A 21,223-nucleotide genomic window follows, 5' to 3' on the forward strand; every position below is an offset into this window, starting at 1 on the left:
GGTTTGAACTATTTTATTTATTTGCCTGTTTAATTTAAATCTAGAAAAATTGTTTTCTTCACAAGTCTGAAAAGACCCCTTTTTACCACTATTACAACCACTTTTGAAAAACCATCAGTTAGCCCGTAAAGTTCATGTTATAAATTAAAACTTAAATAATTTAATTACAAGGATTAATTTATGACATATGTTAGATCATTTCTCGGTTGAACCCACTAGCGTTTGTATGTCAAGTTAGTTGTCAATTTTAGTTGCAAAATGCATTCTTGATTTAGTACACTATAGATAGTTTCGGACAAGATTAAGTCTAAGAGGTAGAATCGAAGCTATCCTTGACGGATGAAGTTTGAAGACTACAAGAAGACATCAACAAGGACTTCATCAACAAAGGTATGTGGTAATTTATTTCATTTGGATTCTTGTTCAATTCTACCTTTCTAATCTATCGAAACAAATGCTCACTCTATGGAACAATTCCTATGACGGTAAATGTACACTTATGTATATATACTTAAGGTTATTTGAGCCACAACTTTTGTGACAATAACCTTTATCACTGGAAAGGTTCTCATGTTATAGTGAATCATCTTACGAATTCAACGAGCCAAGAATCACTCAATTCCGAGTTATAACAATGAAGTTATGAGTGATTTATTAAAGTAACAGTTATAAGTGTTGTTGTAACTGTTACAATTCGTTAGTAGGAAACAATCCATGGACTGCTTGTAACAGTTCACGGACTTGGGCCCAATTACGTGACTAGAAGTCTTTTTTAGTCAAATTATTGATGTTTCCTTATCTAGGCAAGATGGCTATAAATCCAAACATATTTGATTACTATATTAAAGTGTTTGTGATAACTTTTAATTCCTGCCTAAGTTAAAATGTGATTTATTCACATAAATACAATATTTGCTAATTAATTATTTATTTAATTGTTTTGGCATGAGTTGTAACTTAGGAAAGACTCCCAAAATTAGGAGAGTCTTGAAAAAGGAAAACAGCTTTGCTTAGCTTTCAAGCTATCTTTCACTATAAATAAAAGGTTCGTGAGTGCTACACGTTTTTCATCCCTTTTGGAAATTTGGTGTAAGCTCATAAGGTTGTTTTCCATATCTTCTGTTCTTCGTGAACAACAGTGAGATAAAAGTCTTTGTTTTGGGGATCACAAAGCCAAGTTGGTTTTAATCTTCGTGATTGATTATACAACTTATAATCTAGGTTTTTCACCTCTTGTCTATTCTAAGGTTTTCTCTTCTGATATAAAACCATTCAAGAGTTGTTGATCGTACTTACTCATATCTAAATGAAGTCACTTTTCATTTTTGTATAACAAGCTAAGTTCGATCTAACTGTTGAAAGATATTAGCTTGAGTCTAATCAGGTTTTCATCTAACGGTGAATATTGAATGCTTTGTTACCAAGGTAACATTGATTGCAAACCCTGATTTGAAGGCTATATAAGGGAGAACTCTAGCAACTGGGAAACCTAATCCCCACACCTCCTGTGTGATACTAGTTGCGACTAGAGTCGATTCTCTTTTAACCTTAGGTTTTTCCAAACCTTGTAGGTTAACGACTTGAAGACTTCATTGGGATTGTGAAGCCAGACCCAACTATTTTCTCTGTAGTTGCATGTTCTGATCTTGTTGTTTTCTATCGTGATTGAGTACTATCTTCTCTAAGATTGGATCGAGATTTAATCTCCGATAGGCAATATAAAAATAGTCACAAACATCTTCGTCTCATCGTTTGTGATTCCTCAATATCTTGTTTCGCTACCATACGATTAAGATTATTTTAAGGTGATTGATATTTCTAGGCTGTTCTGCGGGAATATACATTTGGTATATCAATTGATTCATGTTCATCTTGATTTATCAAAAGACGGAACAAAACTCATAGGTATACTTGTGGGAGACATATTTATCTATTCAATAGATTTTCTGTGTGAGACAGATAGGTTTATCAAGTCTTCGACTTTGGGTCGTAGAAACTCTTAGTTGTGAGCGAGATCAGCTAAGGAACTCAAGTGCGTAGAGTCCTGCTGGGATTCAGAGACGTAAGGAACGCGACTGTACCTTGATCAATGTAAGATTGGTTAGGGCTCAACTATATTCCAGTCCGAAGTTAACTTGGAGTAGGCTAGTGTCTGCAGCGGCTTAATACAGTGTGGTGTTCAAATCTGGACTAGGTCCCTGGGTTTTTCTGCATTTGCAGTTTCCTCGTCAACAAAATTGCTGGTGTCTGTGTTATTTCTTTTCCGCATTATAATTGTTTATATAATTGAAATATCACAGGTTGTGCGTAGTTCAATCAATTAGATAATCCAACCTTTGGTTGTTTATATAAGTTGATTGACACTTGAACATTGGTATTTGGTACCGTTCAAGTTGTTTCTCATAATAATCAGGCTCGTAGATTCTATCTATTTGATTTGCTGATTACATTGAGAAACAAAGATACAACACTTAAATATATATTTCCATTGACTGAGTCTGACCGTCTAGTTGATTCTCTTGGAATTATATTGGAGTTTTTCCATATAGATTGCTAAACGAAATATTAGGTGTGGTTTTTAGACCCCCTCTTTTTCACCTACAAATATTTTTCATTGATTCGTCAAATTAAAGCAACATAAACTCAAATAATGTTAGAATCTTACCTAATTGGGGCCATTTGAAGTTGATTGAAAGTACAAGTATCAAATTCACCATCTCCACCTACATCAACGACTTCATGTTCTTCGTGTTCTTTGTCTTCTTGGTCATTTTCTGTTACAATCACTATGTTCTTTGATAATTCTCCAATTTTCGGATTGTCACCACGGAAAACGTTTTTTACTCGAGCTTTTTTGGGTTCATCAGTTCTCTTCATCGTTTTATAGAACAATCGACGATTTTTTTGATTCGGCGATGAACGACGACGATGAATTGAAGTTGAAGAATTAAGGAATTTTATTTTTCCTCTCTATAGTCGGGAGTGAAGAAGAAAAGGAGAAGAAGAGTTGAAAATAAAATAAATGAGAATAAATTTAGGTTTTGTGTGGTTTTATTTGTCAAATGGGTGTATAAGTAATTCCATAATCGGTTGTTTATGACCATATGATTATCTACCGATTTAATTCTCTAATCGGCAGTATAATGAATTCCATTTTCTACAGATTTTTAGAGTAGCCCAAAATTTAAAATGTTAGATACAAAATAAAATTCGAGTTTTCTACTTTAACAATCGGTAGTTATGTTATGTTATTTATCTACCGATTACTTATATAACCCATTCTTAAACAAACTAATAACCGGTTGTTAGTACCACTATACTAACTACCGATTATAAAAGGGCATTTAGGTATTCTATGAACCATTTGGACATCCCATAACCTTGTCTATGGGTTGGGAATAAAAAAATCGCCCCTAATTCTTTCGGGGTCGCCCCTAAAAATGCCAAGCATAAAATCCTACTCTTTTTTCTTTCCACCGCCACCATATCCACAATCTTCGTCCTCAATCCACCCTTTTCTTCCCCAATGACTACCACCTTAAATCCTTTTCTTGATTTATGCAATGTGGTTATTGATCTAGTATCTAAGAATTCCTCTGATGAGCACGAAAGTGCGAAGCATTTTCACCCATAAATACATTAGTTGGGACTCATTTTATCACTAATAAACTTGTTTGTAGGTGTTTTTATGAAATACGCTCTTATGGAGAAAGTTGCTTGAAAAGTGGTTTTTGTACCCCGGAGGACACATGTTATTCGGACTCTCGGTTTTGGATAAGGGGCACCCAATTACTAAGGAGAACCTCAACTGATAGGGGGCACCCACATGATATTCGCACCCCAAGCAGCTGGTTAAAGGGCACCTTCTTCTTCCTCTTTTGAATTGATTTTTTTGGCGGGAAATGTTCGAGTGAACTGCGTACTTTTCTTGGAAGAATTTGGGAGACTTTCACTAAGACTTAATCACTGGAATTCTTTGTGCTCATTATATTTAGACAAACAAGGTCGGTAAGGGTGATAGAAACTGCTAAAATTGGTTGTATGGTCGGATAAATACAAACAGAGGAATACGAGATATAATGGTTTGAATTTCCATGATTTTCTGTGGAGGATTTGTGGCTGATTCCGTGAGATTTTCTCGAGGATTTTAATCGTAGATATCCTGTTTGAATAAAACAGGGGAGGTAATCACTTCAGAAACGTAAGAAAGGGAAAGTATCACCAAGTTTAAAGAAAACAAATTCAAGAGATATTACCGGGATTCTGTATGCATAACTGGAGGTTTGCTTGAGGAAAGAGGGAGCCTGACTTCTTCCGGAACTTGAAATCCATGAATTTGGAGTGCGCAAGCTGTAGTTGACGCGTGAAAAGGAAGAAAATAAGGAAATATTTCCTTAACTGGCAGCTAAGGATAATATTGATTAATGGAGGAATATTTGCATTAACACGGAGATATTGTTGGTCTTGTGGGTATAAATAAGTTGCTTGGGACTCAGAGTGGGGCATCGAGTGTTTGTGGGAGGCTATAGAGTGGAGAAAACTGCTGCAGATTTCTCTGCAGCAGCAACAAAAAAATAGTGAAGAATACGAAGAATAGACAGACAAAGACAGTCGTTAATCTCTGTCGTCTATGCTTAAGATATAAGAATGTCCAGTACGACAGTTTACCATTATTCTTTGTGTCAGTGGGTTTGAAACGCTGATAAACGTTGTGATTCCCTGTTTTAATTGATTTTCTTTTTTTCTCTTCTTTGTAAACACCATTTGAGCAATGAAATATTATTTTGAGAGTGTTTTCACCATGCGGAGCTAAACCTTTCTCTGGGACGACGGAGGAAACCAAAATTCGTCATGTGGTAAATTCATTTAATTATTTATATGACTATTTGCATTAAATTAAAATTAGAAAAAGATTTTTCTTAATTAATTGTCATTTCATTTGATGGTTTATGCTAAGGATTAATTCTTTTGATATGCCATGCTTAAGATTTACAATTAATATTTTAAGAATCTACCTTAGGCAAAGAAATAGAGTCAAAATTATTATTGAATGAGCTATAATGGTTTAGAATAAATAGGTGCATCGCATGAATTTGAATATTTGGTGGAATCCTAGTCCCAGTAACTCTCCTTTTTGTTTATATTTATTAAATCTTTAAAATTAATCTTCACAAGTCTTAGAGTTCGAATCTTATATTACTACAACAACAATTAAAAATACCATCAGCCTCCAAAAAGAATAACTAACTTTTCAAGAAAAAAAAAGATCCAAAAAAGAGTTAAAATCCAAACCTGATACGTGTATATAACAAAATTGATGCTTAAATTCTATTCGATCTATTTTATTGTGATGAAGAACAAGTCTTTCACATTAAGTTGACTGATTTTGTTTTTAAAAACTAGTTAGTTGACATTGGATTTTTATATTGTATTAGAAGATGAACTTGTCGTTCATAGACAAGACTAATTTTTGGTAATACGGTTCGAAGAACTAGTTATTCATTTATGAACAACTATGTTTTAACTTCGTCGTCCAGGTCTAGTCAATTAGTAAGATATGTGGTGGTTCATACATGACCGACTACATAGAGTTGTAGTCGTCTGTATTTGGGCGACTGTAACAACATATTATTGGTTATCTTTAGCCAGATAGTTATGCGTATCATATTGTTGTGTATTTGTCTATTTGCGGAGTTCAATCAACCACAACATCACTGAAAGATTTCTACATTGTGTATTATTAGTGTGTGAAAGGTTACAAGACTCAACGCATGTATACTCTATTTATTGAACATAGAGATCATATTTAGACATATAAAGCAAAGACATATATTAAGTTACACTCATGTTACACTTGATATATTCAACACTCCTCCTCAAGCTAACACTTGAAAATAAAGCTAACAAGTAAAAGGAAATGCAGTATATGCAGTAGCATGACCAACTGCATGATAATAAAAGTACTAAAATATATAGAAATGTTGTTGCTTGAAATTTGGTAACAGTAAAAGTTACTCTAGTGACCAATCTCATTATCATGAATCTTCAAATTAGGAGTCCAGTCTGAGCATTCACGTCCAAACAACAACAAAAACTTTATGCAACCTCTTACGTACTCCCTCACAAGCTATGTAGCAGTATAGTCAGATTATGTTATCCCTGGTGGAGGTGCTTGGAGAAATTACACGAAAGGTATAAATCTGTATTACAAACAAATAGCAACAAACACTCCCCCCCTCAAGCGAAGGACTCCATACCGTACATTATATTGACATAACTGCATTAGATGGTGGATCAATAACACCAAAGAGTGTATTACCCAGCTTACAACTTTAAACACCTTCTGAAAAACAAGATTTGTTTGTGAAATAAGGCTACTTGAGTAAGATGAGCAGAGATCAGAGGGTTCTAATGAAGTAGTTGAAGTTGTAGAAAACAATGGGAAATATGTTAAAGTGTTGTATTGGATGTGATGTGGAAAATATTTAGTGGTAAATAGGTATGAAAATTTTGAAATTATTTTCAAATTAAGGTTGAAGTTGTTCTGTGTTGGTTAACAGACACAAGGATTTTGATGTTCTGTATTGGTTAACAGACATAAGGGTTTAATGTAATGTGTTAGTTAATAGACACAAGAATTTTGATGTTCTGTATCGGTTAACAGACACAAGAGTTTCAATGTTCTGTGTTGGTCAACAGACACAAGGATTTTGATGTTCTGTGTCGGTTAACAGACACAAGAGTTTCAATGTTCTGTGTTGGTCAACAGACACAAGGATTTTGATGTTCTGTATTGGTTAACAGAAAAAAAAAGATTTTTAATGTTTTGTGTTGGTTAACAGATACAAGGATTTTGATGTTTTGTATTAGTTAACAGACACAAGAGTTTTGATGTATAGTAAAAGTGTGAAGTGGTGTGAGGTGTTTTGGTAGCATAATTGAATTGTTTGGAGTGGTGATTGAAAAAGAGGGGGTACAACAACCACACCCAGTCTTTCGCTTAGCAATCTGTATGAACAAACTCCAATATACTTTATAGAGAATCAACTAGATAGTCAGACTCAATCTAGATAAAAAGTATATCAAAGAGTTTATATCTCAATCTCTCGATTTGATATATACTCAAGCAAATAGAAATTTGCGAGTCTTTATCAAATACTAGAGAGATAACTTGGATGGTACAAAACACCAATATCCAAGTGTCAATCAATTTAAATCAACAACCAAAAGGTCGAATATTCTAATTGATTGAACAACGCACAACCTGTGATATTTCAATTATAAAGATAAACAATATAATGCGGAAATAGAAATAACACAGACACAAGAATTTTGTTAACCAGGAAACCGCAAATGCAAAAAAAAACCCGGGACCTGGTCCAGATTGAACACACACTGTATTAAGCCGCTACAGATACTAGCCTACTCCAAATTAACTTCGGCTTGGACTGTAGTTGAACCCCAATCAATCTGACACTGATCCAAGGTACAATTATGCTCGTACGTCTCTGATCCCAGCAGGATGCTACGTACTTTATTCCCTTAGCTGATCTCACCCACAACTAAGAGTTGCTACGACCCAAAGTCGAAGACTTTAATAAATAAATCTGTATCACACAGAAAAGTCTACGGTAATAGATAAATCCGTCTCCCACGAATATACCTACGAGTTTTGTTCCGTCTTTTGATAAATCAAGATGAACATGAACCAATTGATAACCCGGACTTATATTCCCAAAGAACAACCTAGTATTATCAATCACCTCACAATAATCTTAATCAACGCAGTGAAAAAAATATTGCGGAATCACAAACAATGAGACGAAGATGTTTGTGATTACTTTTTATCTTTCCTATCGGAGATATAAATCTCAATCCAATTATTACAATTTTACTCGTACGATAGAAACAGTAAGATCAGATCACAAACCAACAAAAAAGTAGTATCGGCCTGGCTTCACAATCCCAATGAAGTCTTTAAGTCCTGGTTTAGAGAAGAAAACCAAAGGTTAAAGAAGAATCGACTCTAGCTTACACAACTAGTATCACACGAAAGGTGTGGGGATTATGTTTCATAGTTGCTAGAGTTCTCCCTTATATAGTCTTTCAAATCAGGGTTTGGAATCTAAGTTACCTTGGTAACAAAGCATTCAATATTCACCGTCAGATTAAAACCTAATTAGATTCAAGCTAACATTTCTCAACCGTTAGATCGAAAACTTAGCTTGTTACACATAAATGAAATACACGTTTCTAGGCTTGTGTAACCGTACCCAAACATGTACATTTTTAGGTTCAACAATGGTCAACCAAATGGTTATCCATATGAGAAATTTCATATCAACCATATTCTTCTTCACCATAACTAGTTCAAATGACTCAAATGAACTAGTTAAAGAGTTGTTCAATTACTTAGATATTTATGTAACTACATAAGACACAATCAAAGCAAAAACGATTTGATTCACTCGAATCGGTTCATGAACTTTATAGCCACGGTTTGCAAAAGCATTCCTTAGTTTATATAAACTTGAGTTCAAGAAAAATCGTTTTTAGATATAACCAACTCAAGTTCGCGGACTGGGTTCGCAGACATAAGTTCCAGGAAGGAGTTCACAAACTCCATCAGATTTCCTCGGGTCGAGAACTTCCGCCAGTTCGCGGACTGAGTTCACGGCTCTTGTTTCGGTTCTCTTGATCAACAAAGTTCGCAAACTTCGGTTCAAGGAATATGAATTATACATATATGTGTTTCCACAACAATGATTATATCCACCAATGGTTATATAATCTAAACTCTCATTTCAATCATTGAAACATTCTTAAAGGACGTTATATAGTTGTTATTCACAAACCATTTTTCGTCAAAGCAATTTCAAAGTGATTGAAACATGACATGACTTTCGTCACTAGGTAAAGATGAATTTGGCTAAAGCGAAAGCTTACCAACACATATTTCGAGAAATAGATAGGCGAGATAAACTCGGCTCGAAATACCAAAAGTGTATAATCAAAGTATATATAGCAAAACGACTTTTGTCTCAAGATAGGAAATAAATAGACTTTTGAATGATAGATAAGTTCAAGTATCCACATACCTTTTAGTCGATAAAGTTCCACTGGTTCCTTGAGTAGTCCTTCGTCTTGTATGATGATTTCCATGAGTTCTTGAGCTCAACTACACTTTCTATCCTAGTCCGAGACCTTAGCTATAATAGACTAGAAATCAAGACTTATAGTTTTGATCACTAAAATTGACAAACATGCTTGAGATAGCAACACATGCGAGTTCGACCGAGAAATGCTCTAACAATCTCCTCCTTTGTCAATTTTAGTGACAAAACTATCAATACATATGGAATACAAAAAATAAATTAATTAAAAACAAGAGTTCTCAATCATTGTTATATAGTGTCATAGTATCATTACACAGCGTCAAAGTTCAATTGTATCACAACTTCAGCAACAATACTATGGTGATATTTCACTCCCCCTTAGTCAATACTCCATTTCACATGGAAACTACTCCCCCCTTACATAATGATCCGAAAACCATATGTATTTGTAGTGTGAACTACATATTAATTCTCCCCCTTTTTGTCAATAAAATTGGCAAAGGTACAAGAACGGGATCCTAATGAAATTTCCGAAAGAGACATTTCATGACCAAAAGAAAGCACATATCATCTTATTTAGATGCAATCATAAAGCCGAAGCTAAATGCATTCATCAAGGAGTTTAAAGATACAAGATAACCCCTATAATATTCCACAGCCGCACTCCCCACAAAGATTTGGCAATTAAGCACAAGTTCAATTAAGAACTCTCCCCCATAATATGTCATTCCCGAAAGACCAACAAGAGCGACCTTAATTTCTAGAGAAAAGAAGGATTTCTTTGGACATAACAAATCACATACAAGTATGAATTTGAATCTGAAATACTCAATTAAATTAACCACAAAAGAACCCATGATTAATTTAATCGGAAATGCTCAACATGAGTGAACTTATGGAGACTCAAAAATACTCAATTAGATTAATCACAAGAGAACCCATAATTAATCTAATCGGAATACACAACCAAACTAATCACAAAAAGTAATCAATTTAATTGGTCATGCTCGACATAAGAAAATCTATGGAGCAATAACTAAGTTAATCATAAGAAAATAATCAACCCAGTCAATAGTGCTTAAAACATAAGAAAACTTATGGAGCCTCACAGTAATACATAAAAATATGGATCAGGGAAGATCAATACTGCGGAATACACAAGGATTCATTTTATTTTCCATCACTATTCGCATAACGACATAGAATAGACATAATCCTTGGAAACAAAAGATTTTAACCTATCTTCCATCAGTAATTGACATAATAGGCTTGACTTTTGTAGTTGTCAAAAGTCCATTCATTCTTTTATCAATACATGCATATCGACTTACGAAGACTTTACTTTTGACAAGGTATGGGACAATCACAGTTCACGGACGCAAACACACATATCCCATAAACAATTGCAATATATAAAACCATAAAGATTATACTACAAAATTCATCTTCCAAACAATTCAGAATTTAAACAAATATATCTAAAAGCATGAAGATAAAAACATTGGACATAGCTATGTGTAATCACAATAATGGCTACTCCAAACTCTAGTTATTCTTATAAACAAAATAAGAAAAACAGAAGATTTACTAGGAAATATCTAAACAAGCTAAAAGAAAACCAAACTCCTATGCCAAAGCCGGACATGAACTGAAGTCAAATAGATGGTTCAGGATCCCCATGAGTCTTGAGGTCTTCGAGCTTGTGAACGACAGCATCTTTAGAAGAAATTTCTTCATTGAGAAGGTCTTTAACTAGTGTTTTTATGAGACCAAAGTCAGCAGTAACCTTTTACAACTCAGTTCTTAACACAGTAAGATACTTCAAGGTTTCAACAAGCTTTAGTTTTTCTTCCTTATAGTATTTAAGAAAATCATGAACCACTTCAGCAGAGATCATCTCCTTTTTCTCAACATCATCATGCATGTAGGCAAAGTAACATGAGGCATTGGGATGATCATCTTCAATAAGAGTTCTTTTCTTCCTCCCTTTGGACTCAAAACCAATACCTTTATCAAGAAATCCTTTAGAAAAGCCACTGGCTCGTGAAGAGGACGACATTCTTGACAAACCAAAAAGAGTAAGGATTTGGTATTTATATGGTTTCTTAGGGAAGAAGGTAGGGTTTTCAAACAGTTTACTCGTACTGGAACATGGGTATCCGTGCGAATACAACTTGACCCATAACGACAAAAAAAAACACAAATACTCTTGCTACATGAAATAATTCATAACTGGCTCACCAACTTCAGAGAAGTAATTTAGAGCACAAGAATAAAATGAAAATAAAAATGCATTAATACAAATAATCGATATAAGATACACACAATATTGTTTAGGCACCGTTTTCTGCAGACAATAGCTAAACTGTAGACGATAAAAAGATAGCTCAATTATGCAGACACAGACTGACCACAGTATACCTGATTATTGACACATCTTGCTCAACAGGATTTTTTACGAGCAAGTTCTTTAATCCTTGTAATTAATTAGCACAAGTGTGAGCTTTAAGCTCATTAAAAGATTTGTGTTTTCGATCGAGTCTTTTTTTCCTTCTGAATCTAGAGAGGGATCCCTTTTGATTTGAGAAATTATCATAAAACTTACTGTCATCAAAATACGAGACATAGTTTGAGTTCTCACTAGAAGAATTTTTACATGACGAGGATGACAATCTGTCGACAATTTCTTTATACCATTTAACTATCTCCATCAGGTCATTTCTCATATCATCAATTTTTCTCCTTTCTCCTCGGATTTCGTTCACATCAAGGGTGACGTTGTTTCTACAGAAATCGACTTGATCCTTTCTTAGACGAATCTTGTTGAGACTTTTGTTCTGCTTCTGAGCATTTGAGGAACTCATCGAACTGACTTTCCTGGTAGCATATATAGGATAAGTACGAAAACCAATTGGTTTAGACATACGAATGTTAGATACACCTTTGAAAATTAAGTCCAAGGTGCGTTGAAGTTGAACAAGGGAATTTTTATTCAACTTAAAGTTTCCTTTTTGTTTAGCAGAACCTTTTGCATCGCAAAAGAGGCATACTTTCTGATCACAAGAGTGATTAGATAGTGTAGTCTTAACAGCATCGTTAGGAGATTTCTTCCTTCCATGTGATATGGAACATCCTTGATTATTGTGGATTTCAGACACATTCTTTCTGAATGGAAGGGATTCCGATTCTTCTTCTGGGGATGGAACATTTTCAGTTGTAGCAGAAGTACTTGGAATATTAGACTGCTTAGAGCATCCTTGAATAGAGAGATTACTCAAGCGAAGTTATATTTCCAAAGCATCCTTTTTGACTCTTGCCTCAAGAAGAACATCGACATGATGTTTTAACCGATTAAATCTAGCAGCTTGGATTCTAGCAAGATTTAGAATCAAATCACTCTCTTCAGCTGTTTCCCGTTCATTTAGAGAGATAAACTCTTTTGAAGGGTAATCGAGATAACACATGTCGGAGCATGTCTGTCTAGTTTGAACGCAAGGTTCATCTATATTTGAGATTGAAGAATCTTTCTCTTTGATGGAAGTAGACGAGACATAGCCTTTATTTCTGGCAACGCGTTTATCAGAGATAATACTCTTGTCCATAGAGTCAGATCGCTACAAACACAGACTTGTAAGGTCTTTAACGTGTTTGCCTGCTCTGATACCAATTGAAAAAGCGGGGGTACAACAACCACACCCAATCTTTCGCTTAGCAATCTGTATGGACAAACTCCAATATACTTTCTAGAGAATCAACTAGACAGTCAGACTCAATCTAGATAAAAAGTATATCAAAGAGTTTATATCTCAATCTCTCGATTTGATATATACTCAAGCAAATAGAAATCTGCGAGTCTTTATCAAATACTAGAGAGATAACTTGGATGGTACAAAAGAACAATATCCAAGTGTCAATAAATTTAAATCAACAACCAAAAGGTCGGATATTCTAATTGATTAAACAACGCACAACCTGTGATATTTCAATTATAAAGATAAACAATATAATGCGGAAATAGAAATAACACAGACACAAGAATTTTGTTAACGAGGAAACCGTAAATGCAGAAAACCCCCGGGACCTAGTCCAGATTGAACATACACTGTATTAAGCCGCTACAGACACTAGCCTACTCCAAATTAACTTCGGTCTAGACTGTAGTTGAAACCCAATCAATCTCACACTGATCCAAGGTACAGTTATGCTCCTACGTCTCTGATCCCAACAGGATGCTACGTACTTGATTCCCTTAGCTGATCTCACCCACAACTAAGAGTTTCTACGACCCAAAGTCGAAGACTTTAATAAACAAATCTGTATCACACTATAAAGTCTACGGTAATAGATAAATCCGTCTCCCACGAATATACCTAAGATTTTTGTTCTATCTTTTGATAAATCAAGGTGAACAGGAACCAATTGATAACCCGGACTTATATTCCCGAATAATAACCTAGTATTATCAATCACCTCACAATAATCTTAATCGACGCAGCGAAAAAAGATATTGCGGAATCACAACCGATGAGGTGGAGATGTTTGTGATTACTTTTTATCTTACATATCGGAGATATAAATCTCAAGCAAATTATTACAATTGTACTCGTACGATAGAAAAAGCAAGATCAGATAACACAACTACAAGAAAGTAGTATCGGTCTGGCTTCACAATCCCAATGAAGTCTTTAAGTCGTTAACCTGGTTTAGAGAATAAAATCAAAGGTTAAAGGAGAATGGACTCTAGCTTACACAACTAGTATCACACGGAAGGTGTGAGGATTACGTTTTCCAGTTGCTAGAGTTCTCCCTTATATAGTCTTTCAAATCAGGGTTTGCAATCTAAGTTACCTTGGTAACAAAGCATTCAATATTCAACGTTAGATGAAAACCTGATTAGATTCAAGCTAATATTTCTCAACCATTAGATCGAAAACTTAGCTTGTTACACACAAATGAAATACACGTTTCTAGGCTTGTGTAACCGTACCCAAATATCTACATTTGTTGGTTCAACAATAGTCAACCAAATGGTTAGCCATATGAGAAATTTCATATCAACCATATTCTTCTTCACCATAACTAGTTCAAATGACTCAAATGAACTAGTTAGAGAGTTGTTCAATTACTTAGATCTTTATGTAACTACACAAGACACAATCGAAGCAAAAACGATTTGATTCACTCGAATCGGTTCATGAACTTTATAGCCACGGTTTGCAAAATCATTCCTTAGTTTATATAAACTTGAGTTAAAAAAAAAAATCGTTTTTAGATATAACCAACTCAATTTCGCGGACTGGGTTCGCGGACTTAAGTTCCAGGAAGGAGTTCACAAACTCCAGCAGATTTCCTTGGGTCGAGAACTTCCGCCAGTTCGCGGACTGAGTTCACGGCTCTTGTTTCGGTTCTCTTGATCAACAAAGTTCGCAAACTTCGGTTCAAGGAATATGACTTATACATATATGTGTTTCCATAACAATGCTTATATCCACCAATGGTATATAATCTAAATTTTCATTTCAATCATTGAAACATTCTTGGAGGACGTTATATAGTTGATATTCACAAACCATTTTTCGTCAAAGAAATATTAAAAGTGATTGAAACATGACATGACTTTCGTCACTATGTAAAGATGAATTTGGCTAAAGCGAAATCTTACCAACACATATTTCGAGAAATATATAGGCGAGATAAACTCGGCTCGAAATACCAAATGTGTATAATCAAAATCTATATAGCAAAACGACTTTTGCCTCAATATAGGAGAGAAATAGACTTTTGAGTGATAGATAAGTTAAAGTATCCACATACCTTTTAGTCGATGAAGTTTCACCGGTTCCTTGAGTAGTCCTTCGTCTTGTATGATGATTGTCATGGAGTTCTTGAGCTCAACTACACTTTCTATCCTAGTCCGAGACCTTAGCTATAGTAGACTGGAAATCAATACCTATAGTTTTGATCACTAACATTGATAAACATGCTTTAGATAGGAACGTATGCGAGTTCGATCGAGCAATGCTCTAACAATGATTACAACAGTTGTGGTTGAGAAGAAATAATAGGAAAAGTAAATGATAATTGGTAAACTTCATCCTGATGGCATGTGAAGAAACCAAACACTGAAGCCAAAATCTGAGAATCTGCAATTGGGATGTGTATACTAGCAAAGATATTTTTCAATAGAGACCAGCAACATATGAACAAGCAGTCACTTAAGGAACAAATCGAAATAGATAGCGGTTAGTTGTAATACCCATCATCTTACAACTTCAACAACAAATCTGACTTCAAATTGTAATAGTAATCTTACTGCTACCAAAATTATAACCACATTTATTCTTGGAACCACTACATCTAGCATGAGGTTAATGTGAAGAATAGAAAACAGAAGTTTGTGAATCAAGAATGAAACAAGATTCAATGTCTCCAGTCTTGAACCAGTAAAGAAATCTTGATTTAACAATTGGCATTAAAAATTCAAGTTTTCTAGGCTGAGCAGAAATCACAAATGAATAACAGAAATCAAGCAATGTGTACCTCACCATAACCGATTCAACAACTCGTTCAATAATTACACCCAAAAATTCAGTAATACTTTTGAAATCACCGAAAGAAAACGAATCAGAACTGCAACCCCTGTGGATCGAGAAGAGTCGATGTCGAATATAATAGTACTTTACTGGAGAAATTGGATTAAATGACATCTCCAAGACCAACCATATCTCCGCTGTAAATTCATGAAATCGTATCACCAATGCAAACAGAAGTGATTTGAAGGATTTAATTGTGAATTTATGCGGGGAAAAATAATATGTAAGTACTAGATATGGTTTTCCAGAATTGACAAAAGTAAAAACAATTGAAACAAGGATTGTTGTTGATTGGAGTTGAAATTTGGAAGGAGCTCAAAAAGGTAGAACAAATTTGATTAGAGTCGTAGAAGAGGTCTCTATTGAGATACAAATTTGAAGAAATTCTAAGTGGCTTGGATACGTGAATTAAAAATTTCCGAAGTTGGAGAATAAAGGATAATGAGATTTGTTAGGGAATTAAGGAACAAAAGATTAGGTATTGGTAACGGTGGTGGTGGTGATTGTGAGAGTAAGGCCAAAGATCGAAGGAAGAAACAACTCGTTATAGCAAAAAGGTTTCTTCCCCCGCTGATACCATGAAATATTTATACATTTTGTATTATTAGTGTGTGAAAGGTTACAAGACTCGACGCATGGATACTCTTTTTATATAACATAGAGATCCTATTTAGACAGATAAAGCAAAGACATATATCAAGTTATACTCATGTTACACTTAAAGTTGGCGGTTATGGAAACTACTTGGAAACTTGGTTGTCCAAGGCTTGTGCAAGCGGTTGCACAGAAGTTTTGGCCTAATCTTTAGCATTATAAATAGCCTATAGATTAATTAGTTTGGTGTTGTTCAATTGAGAGAAGAACCACTGATTCGTAGAGAGTGTCAGGCATTCACCAAGAGGATGAATGGCCTGTCTTGGTCCATGTGATGGCCAAGTTTTGTAATCTTCCTTTAGTGACAGTAAAATGAATTTGTTGCAGTATATCTTTGTGTTCTTGTGTTGCTTGTTTGTGTGAGATTGTCAATAGTAATTGGTGCATGGCAAACTCTTATGCTTATGGGGGCATGAAGAGTTAGAGAGAAAGAAGAAAAGACTTCTGTTTCGTATTTCCTTAAGAGTGAAGGCAGATGCATACTTTGATGCAAGTATGCAAGCTGAGTACTTGTGGGTGAAGTTGATTCACTGAAACACAGAGTATTACCGGTCATGTCCCATAAAAAGTTTAGGCGATTAAATGGGCATGTGACAGTAATTTATTATCAGACTCATTACAGATGACCGGTTCTTTAGAAAAATAATCTTTAAATTAAATTAATGACTAAATAATTAATTAACTTGAATATTAATCTCTAAATTAAACCTTGGTCACAAAATGGATTTTCAATTTTGTGAACTAGGGTTGAAATAGGTGTATCATAATAATTAACCGGAGTCTAACCTAGGATTTCTAACTCGATAATTTTTGGTTTTGTTTAGTGAATAAGAAGATAAATAAATGTGGTAATAGGCATAATCAAAATAAAAAATAAGTTGATTTCAGTAACTGTAAAGGGGATGGGATATAGGAAAACCTCGTAGAAGTCCAGAAGAGCACGGCTGAACGAGTATCAATTTGTCTTAGTTTGGGCAATATTTCTTTACCGAGAAACAAGCCAAATGTGTCCACTCTCACCATCAGCAGGGGCGGAACTATGCCCGGACTAGGGCTGGCTTAAGCCAGCCTTAAAAGCCCAAAAACCCTTTTTTTTCACTATTAGATATCAATGAGTGAGATTAGGCGGTGATTAATAGTTTTAGATCAATGAGGGAGATTAGGCGGTGATTAAGAGTTTGATACAAGTTAGGAAACATGGGTTGTTATTGATTTCGAGTTTGCAGGATTTGACAGGAGAATGAAACTTTTGACTGGAGAATGAAACTATATAAAGAACCTACAACACTTCCAAAAGACATCTCCATACCCTCCTTCACGACTGCTTCCACCTCCAACAGAGAGGAGCCATCTGCATACGTCGCCATCCATCCTGCTATCATCCATTCACTTACATATACCATCTGCACCTGCATAGCATACCACTATTCCACCGGCATCCAGTTCACCACCTTTGCATCTTCATACATCTGCATAATCACTGTCACATGCATATCCCATCAACAACACCATCTTCGCAGTCACCACCAGTTTCTATCAATCATTTTGCGACAAACTGACAAAGGGAATACGCTAAAGCACTTTCAATTTTCGAAACATAAACAAACTTAACTTCTTCAAAGTAAATGAAAATTTATTTTATTTTGACAACCAATGCTATACTCCATGGAATGTCTCTGCTATCACCTATTATTGCTTTTGTCAAACTAGAAGCATCGCCTTCTATTATAATTTCTTATAATTTTTTCATGAGTTTTGGTAATTCAACCCCATGATTTATAAAGATGGATACTATTCCATATAAAACAAAACAATCTTGACCGTTGGATTTATGGATGGGTATCCTCTTTATAAATCGTGCATAAAACGAATTTGATATTATCTTGATCGACCATCCATTGAATGTTAAAAAACATGATTTATAAAAGGATACCAATATGAGCGGGGTTGAACCAATTGAGCGATCCGGCGGTCAAGATATGTTAATATTTATTTCTCTTGTATGAAATGGTATTTCTGGTATGCCCTTTTTATGAAGTTAAAAACACCTCTTAATAAAAGTTGGCAAGTAAGCTGGAATAGCTCAGTTGGTTAGAGCGTGTGGCTGTTAACCACAAGGTCGGAGGTTCGACCCCTCCTTCTAGCGTTCTTACAACCCTTTTATCAAGTTCAAAATTTTTCCCTGTAAAACCCCCTTCCTCTTTCTGCGATTAATGATATAAATTCATTCTCTCCGCATTTTTTTTTGTTGTATACTCCTGGTAGAATATTGTGACTGACTGAGGCTATGAGAGATGGCGACTGAATCAGACGGAGAAGAAGAAGGAAAGCTTATCGGTGGAAATCAACATCTAGTTGTAGATGATGACCTTCGTGAGATGGCTAAAAAAGCTGCTTGGAGTGTCAGTTCTTGCAAGTCTGGTAATGGTGTTCCATCCATTCGCGACGACAATCTCGATACCTACTGGCAGTAATCTCTCTCTCCCTCGCTCCCTCTATCTCTCTGTCTTATTTCGAGTTAGGGTTTCTTCAAAGTTTCCAATTTCTTTATTGATTTTTTTGTAATTATTATCCACCCTTGATTTCATTTTGTTGTTGTTACTGTTATGATTCAGATCAGACGGTGCTCAACCTCACTTAGTTAACATCCAATTCCAGAAAAAAGTCAAATTACAAGTAAGAAATTGGAGCATTTAAGCTTACTTCTCTTTTACTGATTTCAGTTGTTAGTAGAATACAAAGAACTAATGGAAAGTGAATATTTTTTTATGTGTGCGTATTAGTTAGTTGTCATGTATGTTGATTTCAAGCTTGATGAAAGTTATACACCTAGCAAGGTATCTATTCGGGCTGGGGATGGTTTTCATAATTTGAAGGTTAGCGCTTTAGTAAATGGAGTTGATTTTTCATTTAGATTTTAGAACACCATGATTCTAGTTGGTTTCCTTACAATGTATGTATGTTTTGATTGATTGGTTCAGGAGATAAAAACCGTGGAACTCGTGAAGCCGGTTGGTTGGATGTATATACCCTTATCTGGTACTGAGCCTCGGTAAGTTCCCATTTTGTTTACTTGTATTGCAGATTACCAATATATTATATTGCAAACATAGTTATATTCCGGCTGTACAGTTGTCTTGTTTGTATTGAAAACTATATAAAAAGCTCAATTGGAAATGTTACACTAGACCCTTGTTGATTTCATATATGATGTCAGAATGTGAGAACTATATTAGACTAGTATGCACGCAAGACAGAAATGCTACAATAGACCCTTGTTTGTTTCATTTCAGAATGTTAGAACTACATTAAAGTGGTATGCGCGTAAGACAGAAATGTGTTAAGTCATAAACTTAATGCGTATTTATTTGTTACTTTATAAGAAGGGATGAATTAGTATACCCATAAATACTTTAGGCATGCAATTTCTTAGAATAAGCTCCCGTAGGCGTTCTTCTTCTTCTTCCAAGTCTTTAGTCCAAAACAAGTTGGGGTAGGCTAGAAAGGAAGCACGAGGACTTCCCTAGCGGTTACCCATCTTGGTACTGCTCTCGTCCTTTCCTAAGTAAATGGCTGGTTTTCAACCAAACAAAGGTACACGAGGACTTCCCATCGCCCATAGGGTCACCCATCTTGGTACTGCTCTCGCTCTCTTCTGGTCTATTGCTGGCTCGTTACGCCTATCACGACCCTATTTTCCTAGGGGAATGGCTGTGTTTTTTTACCGTTGGCAATTTCTTAGAATAAGCTCCCTAGGCTTTCTGGTAAGTAAATGGTAGTTATTCCTGTAAGATACTTATTCTGGCTTTTATCTCTTTGGTATGAATTTGGGTGGAGAATTCAGTTGACGTTTAATTAAAACTCCTAAGGATGCATAGTCCAAAACGGATTTGCAGTTTGTGGGACATAAGCTACTTGTGCACTCTTTGTGGTGTCAATTTATATTTTCTTCCATGAAATGTATAGTATGGGTGAGTTAACTGCGTATTCGAGTATCCTTGTTCTGTGTTAGGTACCAGTAAATGATTGCCGCTGATGAGCAATTTCAAGTTACAAAAATATCAAAACTTAGTGTTTCCCCTGAATTATTGTTAACCAACATTGTTTATAATACAGGGATGCCTTTCCCAACACTTTCATGTTACAAATTGCGATCATCTCCAATCACCTTAATGGAAGGGATACCCATGTACGCCAGATAAAGGTTTATGGACCTCGACCGTACGTTACCAGGACCCTCCTAATATTTTCGTGCCTTCTCATTTTTTATATTCTTTAGATTTTTCAGTTGTTGTCAAGGAAAGACGTCTTAGCTGAGCATAGATTTTCATGTTCTCTTTTGTCATTTTTTAATTTTGCAGGAATCCTATTCCCCACCAACCCTTTCAGTTCACTTCAAGGGAGTTTATCACTTACTCTTCTATCAGATAAGGAACTTCGTAAATTATCTTTTAGCAGGGTGCAAGACTAAGAGCAGAAAAGAGCCTTTTCAGTTCAGAATAGGGGTAACATGAAACTTTTTGAAGGTATCTGTTGTTGATAAAAAAAAATATTAATCTTTCTAAACTATTTGCTTTGTTGGTTTTTGATAAACCATGGAGCTTCTTGGCTGAGCACTTGTCTCTCCTCCTCCAGACCATATTCATGTGGTCCTGTAACTAACATTTGAAAAATATATTTTGAGAAAGCTTGCTATTTGCTCAAACTCCAAATTTGCGCAACCTTTAGCTCAGTCCTGACTCCTAAGTTGATGCTTTTGTGATCCAAAAGAAATTTGTTGCTCTTTTGGTCCTATATGTGTATATAAAACATCATACACGAACTGCAAGTGCTTAAGTAGATTTACTAGCTGAAGTATGT

General features: G+C 35.2%; 1 protein-coding gene and 1 non-coding gene across 2 annotated transcripts; both read left to right on the forward strand.

Annotated features, from left to right (window-relative positions):
- Window positions 1-18,435: 18,435 nt before the first annotated feature.
- On the forward strand, window positions 18,436-18,509 carry TRNAN-GUU. The gene has a single exon. It is a non-coding gene; the product is annotated as a tRNA-Asn (tRNA).
- Window positions 18,510-18,531: 22 nt separating this feature from the next.
- On the forward strand, window positions 18,532-21,095 carry LOC113285985 (anaphase-promoting complex subunit 10-like). Its single transcript, XM_026534717.1, has 6 exons — window positions 18,532-18,833; window positions 18,979-19,039; window positions 19,147-19,239; window positions 19,345-19,415; window positions 20,480-20,584; window positions 20,725-21,095. The coding sequence occupies exons 1-6, from the start codon at window positions 18,658-18,660 to the stop codon at window positions 20,792-20,794; spliced, it is 576 nt and encodes a 191-aa protein (XP_026390502.1). The 5' UTR covers window positions 18,532-18,657; the 3' UTR covers window positions 20,795-21,095.
- The last annotated feature ends 128 nt before the right edge of the window (window positions 21,096-21,223 follow it).

The sequence above is a fragment of the Papaver somniferum genome, chromosome 6 (assembly GCF_003573695.1).
Source record: "Papaver somniferum cultivar HN1 chromosome 6, ASM357369v1, whole genome shotgun sequence".
NCBI classification, from domain to species: domain Eukaryota; kingdom Viridiplantae; phylum Streptophyta; class Magnoliopsida; order Ranunculales; family Papaveraceae; genus Papaver; species Papaver somniferum.

Excerpts from the sequence above, each read along its gene's own strand:
- LOC113285985 (XM_026534717.1), top strand. The coding sequence starts at position 18,658 with ATGGCGACTGAATCAGACGGAGAAGAAGAAGGAAAGCTTATCGGTGGA. Across the intron at positions 19,040-19,146 it reads AGAAAAAAGTCAAATTACAA|TTAGTTGTCATGTATGTTGA; the intron begins GTAAGAAATTGG and ends TGTGCGTATTAG. Across the intron at positions 19,416-20,479 it reads TTATCTGGTACTGAGCCTCG|GGATGCCTTTCCCAACACTT; the intron begins GTAAGTTCCCAT and ends TTTATAATACAG.